Source organism: Hypanus sabinus, chromosome 1, assembly GCF_030144855.1.
Source record: "Hypanus sabinus isolate sHypSab1 chromosome 1, sHypSab1.hap1, whole genome shotgun sequence".
Taxonomy (NCBI): domain Eukaryota; kingdom Metazoa; phylum Chordata; class Chondrichthyes; order Myliobatiformes; family Dasyatidae; genus Hypanus; species Hypanus sabinus.
In genome coordinates, this window is record NC_082706.1 from 91253011 (window position 1) to 91265058 (window position 12048).

A 12048-nucleotide genomic window follows, 5' to 3' on the forward strand; every position below is an offset into this window, starting at 1 on the left:
GATGAGTTGGGCTGAAGGATCTGTTTCCATGTTGTCTTCTTCTATGACCTGCACAAAGTTTTTTAAAATCTTAAATATGATCACTCAGAACTTCTTTTGGGAGTAGCATGCATAAAATGCAGGAGGAACTCAGCAGGTAAGGCAGCGTCTATGGAGAGGAATAAATAGTCGACACGTGTGTGTATTGTTCTAGTTCTTCTGCAATTTTTTTTCCTTCTTTTGCATTTCACTCATGCCTTTAATTGGAGATCTCCGCAGACCTCAGGTCTAAAAGCAAAAGAAAACATTAAGCTGCCAGAGGTACTCAGTGGGTCGGGTCAGGCAGCATCTGTGCAGGCAAAGCGATAGTCAATGTTTCAGGTCAGGACCTTGCATCAAGATTCCAGCCCAGCCTTACTCCACCATTAGCAGCTATATCCTCAGCTAACTGTTCCTCTCCATAGGTGCTGCCTGACCTCCTGAGTTCTGTCAGCATTTTGTGTGTGTTACTCTAGGTTTCCAGCATCTGCGTTTATAGTGTGATTCCTCATTTTGTGTTTGCTTCTCTTGTTATGGTCTTGAGATTCATTTTAAGGAACCATGGTCTTCTAAACAAACAGCAAGTGGAATTTGTTGTCAGCCAGCCCATAAAGAAAGTCGGCTGGAATGAGATCCATCACTAAGAGTACAGTAGTTTAAAAACAGTTAAGAGTTGTTTCTGTAATGTCAGTATGATGCGCCTTTTAAAAAGAAGGCCATTCAGTAAGTAGACTCAGTGTAACAGGAAAAGAATACAAGCAATATTAAAAGCATTAACTCTCGTTGGAATTATAGAACATAGCACAGTACATGCCCTTTAAGACATTTTAACCTACTCTAAGCTCAATCTAATACTCCACTCCTACATATCCTTACATTTTTTTATCATCCATGTGCCCATCTAAGAATTTCTTAAATATCCCTAATGTATCCCTCTGCCATCACCATAAACTCACCACTCTCTGTGTTCAAAAAGAAACTTACTTATGACATCCCCTACACCTTCTTCAAAAAACCTTACAATTATGCCCTGATATTATCCATTTACACCCTGGAAAAAAGTCTCCACCTATCCTCTCACTCTATATGTCTTCCTTTTTTTTTTAGCATTTTTGCAAATTTTGTTGTATTGGGTTCATGGTGGCAACATGTGGTAAATTCCCGGTAATGACAACTTGACAAGGGGAAAATATGATCATGAGAAATCACATCCTTTAATCTACTGCAAGATTAGAATAGCACATGGATAAAAGAAAAACGGACAGCTACGTGATAGGGAAGGATTAGATTGATCTTCGAGTAAGTTAAAAGGTCGGCACACTATCTGGGCCAAAGGGCCTGTTTTCATGCTGTATTGTTCTATGGGTGGTAGAAAAGGATATTGTTCAGTGAGTAGAAATGATCCAAGAACTGAAACAACCTGCCATACAGATATGGATGCAGAAAGACCTACGAGTAAAACTAATTGAACGTTGTTGGGTATCTGAATAGGAGTTGCTTCTTAGTTGCTAAAGTCATCCACGGTGAAAGTATATTGACATTTTTTTCAAAGCATGTATTTTAACATCTTCTTGTACACAGACGCACACACACACACACACACACACACACACACACACACACACACACACACGATAATCATTCGGTTCAGAGAACATAATTAATTCATTCAAACAAGCTTAAAAACATTAATACATTAATCCTATCCGGTTCACTTCATTGGAGAGATTTCAAAGCTAATTTTGATTTGGCCAAAATTTGAATCCAATATCTTAATTTGAAATGTCGCCAAAGTGATAATGAATTCAGCTTGAAATAATCTACTGTATTATTTTATCTATGGTGGATAAAGGCTAAGTAAATAGCATCATGTAATTGCCTGAAATGAGGTAGATTAGTGAAAGCAGTGGAAGCTGAAGATCTGAAATAAAAACAAAAATCTTCAAACACGTTCTGACCTAAACACCATTTTGTGTATAACATGTTTAAAGTTATTTAAAATATCACATTTGGAAGAGTTGAGGACACTGACATATTCCCACAAAAACTAATTTCTACCCTTAATTTCAAATTCAGTTTCTTAAAATGTTTGATTGTATCATATAACAGAAGGAAGAGCTTTGATAAGTAACAAGTGGAGAGTAGAGTCATAGAGCGCAGACGTAGGCCTTTCAGCCCACCTAGTCCATGCTAAACTGTTATTCTGCTTAGTCCCATCAATCTGCACTTGGACCATATCCCTCCAAAACCCTCCTATCCATGTACTTATCCAAACTTCTCCTAAATGTTGCAATCAAACCTGAATGCCAGCATTCCACACTCACACAGTGATCTGAGTTAAGTGGATTCCCTTCAGGTTCTCCTTAAATATTTCACCTTTCACCCTTAACCTATGACCTTTAGTTCTAGTCTCACCCAACTCAATTGAAAAAGCCTGCTTGCTTTTACCCTATCTACATACCTCTTAACTTTGTATACCTCTATCAATCTCCCCTCATTCTCCTACGCCCCAGGGAATAAAGTTCTAAACTACTCAACCTTTCCCTGGAACTCTGATCCTCAAATCTGTACTCCTTCGATCTTATTGATGTATTTCCTGCGGATACTAGGTGACCAGAACTACACACAATACTCCAAATTAAACCTCAGCAACATCTTCTACATTACATCCCAATCCTTTATGATGACCAATGTGCTAAAAGCTCTCTCTTCAATCTTATCTACCTGTGATGCAAGGAATTATAGATAGTTAAAGATTTTTTCAGGAAGTTGCATTTTCCATTGCTGCTTGGATGATTAAAAGCATAAAGAGCAACATGGGCAATAAAAGCCCGAACCCAGTCAAAATACAGCAGGCTGGGACGATTATCCGTCCTTTTGTCAATAGATCATAAGTTGGAACCATCAAACTATTTCCTCCTTACTACCTCTCAGAGGGATTTCAAAAGAAACTTATTCAAGGTCAGTAAGAATTGGCCATTAAAGTTGAACGGTAAAATGAACTCACTGTAAAATAAAAACAAAACAGAACAAGAAGAATGAATAAAAAACACAAAATGCTGGCAGAACCCAGCCAGACAGCGTCTATGGGAGAAGTTAGTGATGACATTTCGGGCCGAAACCCTTCATTGGGAGTTACTCAAGAAGAATGAATAAATGGGTTGATAGGATTAAATGAAGATTGCCAAGGGGAGACTTGGATGGAAATTAAACAGCAGTTTCAGTGCAAATACAGTACCAGGGCAAAATGCTTCAGAACTAGGTCAGCATGCGGCCTCAGCGATGTAATAACAACTACTGCAGCAGCAACAACAATCTCTAGTGTGCGTTTTTTAGATTAACTTGCTTTATCTGTCACATACATCGAAACATACAGTGAAGCATGGGAAATCAGATCAGCTAGGGTGCATCCAGCAAGTATCACCAAGCTTCAGGCAAAAACATGGCATACCTACAACTCACTAATCCTAATTGGTACTTCTTTGGAATGTGGAAGGAAACCAGGAGGAAATTAACACATTATCGGGGAGAACGTACAAACTCTTTACAGTGGCGGATATTGAACTCTGTAAATCGATTGCACTAACCGCTACGCTATTGTGCTGTTTTGTTTAGTTTATAATTAGACCTCATGATTAAAAAATTGTTTATTTAGTCCACATGAGACGGTAAGAATTATCTGGATGAAGGGTCTCGATCCGAAATGTTGACTGTACTCCTTTCCATAGACGCTGCCTGGCCTGCTGAGTTCTTCCAGCATTTTGTGTGTGTTGCTTGGATTTCCAGCATCTGCAGCAAGATTTTCTCTTGCTTATGATAAGAATTATCTTTTTTTTTGTTTTAATTTTACATCTAACTTCCTTTTCCATCATGTGGCAGAAGGGGAAAATTAAAGCATTTTCAAGCCTTGCAGCTAAGCTTGTTCACTTCATGGAATGACGTTCGTGTATCTGGTACACTGATCCACAGTACAAGGATGAGCAGTCACATCTCTGTGCATAAATGTCTGTTCTAATTGCTGCATTGACTCATCTTGGCAACCCCAGCAAGGACTGAGAACACACAGCACAAAGATGCATTTCCTGCCCACTGTACGTTTTGTGGTGTCAAGTGAAAGGTGTCCACTTAGATACAGCGCTCCCTCCCCCACTGCTTGATGGGAGAGAAAGTTAAAGGTAAAATTTTTAAAAACCATTCTTATGGTCTCATGATAATTAAATAATTAGTCCCCTCCCTTCTATTCCCCACTCCCCATTCTTTTTGCTTCTTCTCACCTGTATATCACTTTCCCTTCAGTCTCCTCCTCCCTCCCTTTCTCCCTTGGTCCACTCTCCTCTCCTATCAGATTCTTTCCTCTCCAGCCCTTTACATTTCCCACCCACCTGGCTTCACCTATCACCTTCCAGTTAGCCTCTTTCCTCTCCCTTCACTGTTTTATTCTGGCATCTTCCCCCCTCCCCTTTCCTTCTCAATCCTAAAGAAGAGACTTGGCCCGAAATGTCAGCAGTTTATTCTCTTCTGTGGGTGCTAGCTGAGCAGTTTGTTTGGATTTCCAGCAGCTGCAGACTTCCTCATGTTTGCACTTAGTTCCATTGGCGTGTTCGTGGTTATTACAGCACCTGCACCCCAGGTTCAATGCCACCACTGGCTGTAAGGAGTTTGTATGTTACCTCTGTGACCATGTGGGTTTCCTCCCACATTCCAAAATGATATATACAGATCAGTAGGTTAACTGGCCACGTGGCTGTAAACAGTTCGTGCAGGCTCATTGGGCTGGATGGGTCTCTAAGTAAATAAAATAAAGATCAAATATATATCCTGTTAAGAATATATATTCCAGGCAGGCAGGAATTCAATATATCAAAGATACTGGTCAGTGAATGAATCAGTAGGACCTGAGTGGTAGATGCCATTCTGTGAAGGAAGCACAAATTAAGCATCATAACTGGATATTGGTGCAGTTATGCAGGAAAGCATAAGAAGAATGGTTGTCTTTTTTTGAAAGAGCTGAAATTTATAGATGCTGCCAGGAAGCTATGGATACCTAATACTATTTTTATCATGAAAACAGTGAAGCAGTAATCAATATCAGAATTAAATGCAAGGATAATTTGGGGGTCATTCAGAGCAGCCAACATTAGAAAATCAGTTAAGTACTGTAATCTGGAAGAAGCAACATTTTTTTTTGCACATTTTTACCACAAGTTCTTGCATTCTTGTTAAGGTAGAAATCTGTTCTTTTTCAGACTTCAAATGTTATGACTCAAGAGGCCACCGATCTGGGCCAGATGGAAAATGGCTACCCTTCCTAATTCCACCTTTCAGCATTTCAACAAGTTCACTTCCAAGTACTTTTGATTTCTGCCTCTACCACCTCACCTAGGTGGAAACAAATTTTTATCTTCACTCCTCCAACCCTTCTGTCAATTATTTAAAACCTATGGCATTTAGTTTTTGATTTTTCAAGTGAAAAAGTTCCAACTATTTACTATATTTAAATCTCTCAATGTTACACTTAATTAAGTCTCCCTTTGATGTCCTCTTATACAAGGGAAGTAATCCCAACCAATCTATTTAACCATAGTCAAATGTTTCCACTCCTAGCAACATCCTTATATGAGTGTGTAGTGGTCAGTGTAATGTTATTACAGTGCCAGGTTCTGTTCCTGCAGCTGTTTGTACATTCTCCTCGTGACTGAATGGGTTTCCTCCACATCTCCAAGCCGTGGGATAATAGGTTAATTGGTCATATGAGTGTGATTGGTCAGTATGGGCTTATTAGGCCAGAAGGGCCTGTTATCATGCTATTTCCTTAAATAAAATTTAAAAAAATTAAAACACTCTGCTCTGTGCACCTTTCAAACTGTCATCTAGCTAGCACTGTATACATTTCTAGCAAAACCTATCTGTCCTTACGTTCTACACTAAGTTAATAAAGAAAAGCAGCCTATTTTCCTTTATAGCACTTCAAGCTGGTTTGTTATCAGTACAGATGGACTCCAAAGTTCTTATGTTGCACCAGTATCTTCCCAGTTGTGCATTTCCCCGCCTTGTTGCACCTTCCCAAACATACTGCTGCACATTTTTCTGCATTTAATTCCATTCGCCAATTTCCTGCAGAACATGTTTTTCCAGCTTAAATCTTTCCACCTCCTGTCGACTACTCAGCTTATTTTTCTATCACCGTTCAGCACAAACTAGATGTCACTGTGCTCTAAGACTCTGTATAATGGCTACTCATCACAACTGGAATGGATCTTAAAGGATCAACAGAGTAATGCATATCTTGCAATCCACATTACTAACTCTTCCAATACACTTAAAACTTGAGCATTACTGCTATTTGATGAAGGAGATAGTGAGCAGAAAAAATGTTAAAGTTTCCACTTTAGATATTATGTGAAGTTCTTCTCTATTGACATCATTTAAATTGTTCCCCCGTTCCATTAATGCGTATCTCAATTCCCACTCTGCTGATCCAAAAAAAAATCTGCTTCCAATGAGGGTCCCATTAGAGTGGAGAGGTACTGTCGGTCCTCTCTTAGCAGAGAGCTCAGTAACCAGGGGAAAAGCTTATAACAATTTGTAGAGATGAATGAGGAGAATGATTTTCACTCATAGGATGGTAGAGGCAGAAAGATCCTTAATCCAAAAGGCAGGAATTGACGTGGTGTTACAGTGGCTTGCCTCATATCTCCAGGGATCCTGACCTTAAACACTGCTTGTGAAGTTTCTACAGTCTCCCCATGACCACGTGGGTTTCCCCAAGTGTGCTAGTTTCCTCTGACATCCCAAACACTTGCAGGTTGGGGGGCCAACCAGTAACCAGGAATTGTCCCTGGTGGTAGGAAAATCATGGGAAGTTGATAGACATGTGAGAGAAAACAGGTTACAGGGAAGTAAGTGGGAGAATGGGATTGATCAGAGTTGGCTGCGATCAAATGGTCTCCTTCGATGAGAGAATTGGGGAAGAAGGTGGGAGTGGCACGTGGCAGAGGTGACAAAAGCTCTCAGATAAGCATATGGATATGCAGCTATTACCAGGGTAGATCAGTGCCACAAACTGATTTTCGTATGCTGCAGATAAATGATTCTTGAGAAACAGTGAGTAGACTGTTTGGCAATTAAACATTTATACACATTGTGAACTGCTTAATTTCATCTGGCAAATGAGTCAGAAGGTACAATAATAAAGATTTCTATAGAACGAAGATACACGTGATTATTTTACTACAATTTAAATTGTTATAATAAGGCCTGTAGACCTGCAAGTGCTCCAGAAAGTGTACTTTTTAAAAAAAAAATCAACATGCACTTCTTGTACACTCGTGTTGCTATTATCAATTCTTATGACTATAATTGCAATGGACCCATATGCTTGTCTCATTACAATTAGGCATCCCACAAATGGCAATGCTGTAGTGTCTCAGTTTTGATACGCTTAGCTCTTCAGTATGTACTGGTACTCTTATGCTCCAACTATTGTAACTCTACTTCCAAATTTGACTCACATTGTTAATTATTTAAACTATAAATTACAAGGTAATTTAATATAAGGACAGAATTTTCAAACAAATTGCACCTAAGTGCCCTGTCCAATTATCTCTTGTTCCTTTCATCTGAAATCATTCTCAACTCCCGGGCCATCATTTGCAATAAGTTGATGGGAAAAAAGGACACCAAGATATGTAAACCGTGGCTGCCACCGGTCCTGTTTCTTGTCTCTGCCAAAGTTGAAGATTTTGTTTCAAAGGCAGTGAATCTCTGACAACCTTGTGCGAGAGTGCTATAAAATAGGATGAGAAGCAACTCTGCTCGTTTTCCTTTATATCTCCTAAACTAAATATTTGTCAGCCTATGACTTTGCAACTTGTTTTGCAGAAGGCAATTCCAACACTAATTCATGGGGACTCCCATAATCAACTTTACACTCTATAGGAATTGAATCTGATTATTTACGGTAGATCAGCTCTCAATTTTAACCACATTGGGTTTAACTAACACCAATATACCAGAGAATATCAGCATCATTCATTTTCAAAGGATACAAACATCCACCTGACTGATTGGTGAACATATATCCCCCACATACATAAATATTGGTTCTTGTTAAACTCTGCAACCAAGAGGCACAAGGCCTTCATGAACAGAAATAAAATTAAAGCCTTTTTCTATTTCCAATTTTAAAAAGAATCTTAAGGTTTTTTGATTAATATAGATATAAGTATAGTAACAATGCCTTCACACAGCCAAAAACGCTGTGTAATATATCTTCAGACAGCATTTAAATAAACAGCCAGTTACAAATTGAGAATTATAAAAAAAAACAAATAGGCTGAACAATATCAGATGCGGCCATGAAGATGTGACTGAGTTGCCAATGACACAATGGCAGGAAGCAGAAACACAGCCACACCCACTGTCGTTTTCTTCACTTTTGGATTAATATTGACCCGCAGTACTAGGATCACACTGAAGGAGGCGGACGATGGAAGGATCACTTTTTGCACCTCGGATGAACTCTTCAAGGGATAGCTTTCCTACAATAAAACAAAAAAAAAATCTAAACATGAGCATTCTAAATCTGATCAAATGGACTAGAGGAGTGAGGATTATGGAAGAAAATCTGCAGATGCTGCAAATCCAATCAACAGACACAAAATGCTGGAGGGACTCAGCAGGCCTGGCAGCATCTGTGGAAAAGAGTCACACACTGGAGAAAAAAAGATGAGAAGTCAGAGTAAGAAGGTGTGAGAAGGGGGAGGAAGAAATACAAGGTAGTGGGTGTTAGGTGAATCTGGGAGAGGGGGAAGGGTGAAGTAAAGAGCTGGAAACTTGATTGGTGATAGAGATAAAGGTCTGGAGAAGGGGGAATCTGATAGAAGAGGATAGAAGGCCAGGGAAGAAAGAAAAGGGGAAGGAGCACCAGAGGGAGGTGATAAGGAGGTAAGGTGAGAGAGGGAATTGAGAATGGGGAATGGTGAAGTGGGGGGCATCGCTGGAAGTTGGAGAAATTGATGTTCATGCCGTCAGGTTGGAGGGTAGTGTTGATGGTGGAGGAAGGGAAGCCCCTTTCTTTGAAGAAAGAGGGCCTCTCCTTAGTTCTGGAATGAAAAGCCTCATCCTGAGAGCAAAAGGAGTGTTCCATGATTTGAAGAAATTGAAATGCTATCTGTGTTATTAGACGTTTGAAAAATGATGAACATAAGAAGATGCCTTAAAAGGCACATCACACACTGCTCCTTCAGGGTGAGGGTGACCCCGCCAGCTTTGCATGCAAATACCTATGAGCAAAACACTGTCAGACAGGAGACCCGAGATCCTGTGCAATGATACATCAGACCTTGAGCAGTTCTGTGCATTGTGAGGGAAAACAATCTGATTAATGAGGAATCTGGGAGAAGTGGCTAAAAATATTAAGGGAAGGTACAGAATGGATGAAGGAATGAAGGGGATGAGGTGAAAATACGAGTCATTCAGACAAGGGTAGTGTTAGCCGCAGGCTATTAGTGATCAGTTCAGAGAAGGGGTGGGAAGCAGAGTTTGGGGAAGGGAGTGGAAAATGAAGAGTTTAAATGAACACTAAGAAAACCTCTAAAATAAAGACTTCCCTGAAAGACTATGAAAGCCTAAATCTCTGGTATCTTGCTCCTAGGCTCAAAAGAATTTATGTTCTGGTAAGTGATGTCAAAGTGTCTACCATACATTGAATGTCACTGTGTAAGCCAGGCCACGCTTTTAGTAGAGCATGACTTTTGCACTAAATACATTATGAAAGCCTTAGATCAACTAATAATATTTTATATATAGATTCTGAATCATCCCAGGCAGGCTTTTGTTGCTGAGAAAAGATAAATTTTGTAAATTTACAGGCAAGTATATTATTTAAAATTGTTGAATCAAAGATACCTTAGATCAGCATTGATTGGTTAAAATAATTGTCTTGCAGAGTGGATCACAATAACAATCTAAATCATTACCAAGGTGAACGGATAGTTTGTGCAATCATACCTCTTAAGGAAGGGGAAAACAAATGGAACAACCTGGCCAAACTGGGAATTGCACCAGAATGCTTAAAGGAGATGTAGCGGTGTGCTACACGCGGCGCTGAAATAACGACACGTAGTTGATGAGCTGCAGTTGCAAAAGAGATTTATTCAAACTTTGCGGCCTCGCTTTAAAGCCTTCCTGATCCCACCCTCCCTGGGCGGGAATGCTGTAGTGGGCACGTATTCACAGTCCCGTCCCGCGCACGGGCTTTTCCCCTTGCTGGTGAAGCAGACTTGGCGCCCTCTTTGGGACCGGCCTCAATACCGGCGCGCGCCGATTTGTGAGCCGGTTCGAGTGTTCTGGGAAGTGGGTCACCACATAACACCCCCCCGAGAACTGGCAATACACCCCCCAATGTCCACAGTCTGGGCCGGACCCTGTTTGGAAGATCTGCCTCTGCGCCGAGGTGCCGGAATCTCGACCGGCTGCGCCACGTCCACATGGGCTGGTTTGAGTCGGTCCACCGTGAAAACTTCCTCTCTCCCCCCAACGTCCAGCACGAATGTGGAGCCATTGTTTCTGATCACCGTAAACGGCCCCTCGTAGGGCCACTGTAGCGGTGCCCGATGTCCGCCCCGTCGTACAAAAACGAACTTACAGTTTTGCAGTTCTTTGGGTATGCAGGTCGGGTTCTGCCCATGCTGCGAAGTGGGTATGGGGGCCAGGTTACCAAGCCTCTCGCGTAGTCTGCCCAGGGCTGCTGTGGGTTCTTCCTCTTGCCCCCTTGGGGCTGGTATGAACTCCCCTGGGACGACCAGGGGTGCGCCGTACACCAACTCGGCCGACGAGGTGTGCAGATCTTCTTTGGGCACTGTGCGGATTCCGAGCAGGACCCAGGGAAGCTCGTCCACCCAGTTAGGCCCTTTGAGGCGGGCCATGAGAGCCGACTTCAGGTGACGGTGGAAACGCTCCACCAGTCCGTTCAACTGTGGGTGGTAGGCAGTTGTGTGGTGCAGCTGCGTCCCCAAAAGGCTGGCCACAGCTGGAGGTGAACTGGGCGCCTCTGTCGGAGGTAATGTGGGCCGGTACACCAAAGCGAGATACCCAGGTGGCAATCAGTGCCCGGGCGCAAGATTTGGAGGTGGTGTCGGTGAGCGGGATCGCCTCTGGCCATCTGGTGAACCAGTCCACGATAATCATGAGGTGCCGCGCTCCGCGCGACACCAGCAGGGGGCCCACGATATCCACATAAATGTGGTGGAAATGCCGGTGGGTGGGGTGGAACTGCTGCGGCAGAGCTTTGGTGTGCCGCTGCACCTTGGCCGTCTGGCAGTGCATGCACGTTTTGGCCCATGCACTGACCTGCTTGCTGAGTCTGTGCTAAACAAACCTGTGGGAGACCATCCGGATGGTTGTCCTGATGGAGGGGTGCGCTATGTTATGAATGGAGTTGAAAACACGGCGCCGCCAGGCTGCCGGGACGATGGGGCGGGGTTGGCCGGTGGTGACGTCACAGAGTAGGGTCCTCTCACCTGGGCCTACAGGGAGATCCTGGAGCTGTAAACCGGAGACTGCGGTTATATAACTCGGGATCTCCTTGTCTGCCTGCTGCGCCTCCGCCAAAGCTTCATTGTCTACCCCTTGGGAAAGGGCATGAATGTTAGGGCGAGAGAGCGCATCCGCCACAACATTGTCCTTTCCCGAGACATGCCGGACATCCGTTGTGTATTCAGAGATGTAGGACAGGTGTCGCTGCTGGTGGGACGACCAGGGATTGGACACCTTGTGAACGCAAAGGTAAGCAGTTTGTGGTCCGTGAACGTGGTGAAGGGCCTACCTTCCAAGAAGTACCTGAAATGCCAGATTGCCAGGTAGAGCGCCAACAGTTCCTGGTCGAAAGCACTGTATTTGAGCTCGGGTGGTCGCAGGTGTTTGCTGAAAAATGCCAGGGGTTGCCTGCAACCCTCAATGAGTTGTTCCAGCACCCCACTGACTGCCATGTTAGATGCGTCCACTGTGAGGGCAGTAGGGACGTCCATT

The 12048-nt window shown here is 42.6% G+C and overlaps 1 protein-coding gene across 6 annotated transcripts in view; it reads right to left on the reverse strand.

Annotated features, from left to right (window-relative positions):
• Positions 1–1127: 1127 nt before the first annotated feature.
• Positions 1128–12048, reverse strand: part of LOC132395413 (neurocalcin-delta) — a 327388-nt gene continuing 316467 nt past the window's right edge. For all 6 annotated transcript variants that reach the window (XM_059971963.1, XM_059971973.1, XM_059971982.1 and 3 more), the window contains one exon: positions 1128–8558. In XM_059971963.1, the coding sequence (XP_059827946.1) occupies positions 8461–8558 (98 nt within the window). In that variant the 3' untranslated portion in view covers positions 1128–8460. The remainder of the gene's footprint in view (positions 8559–12048) is intronic.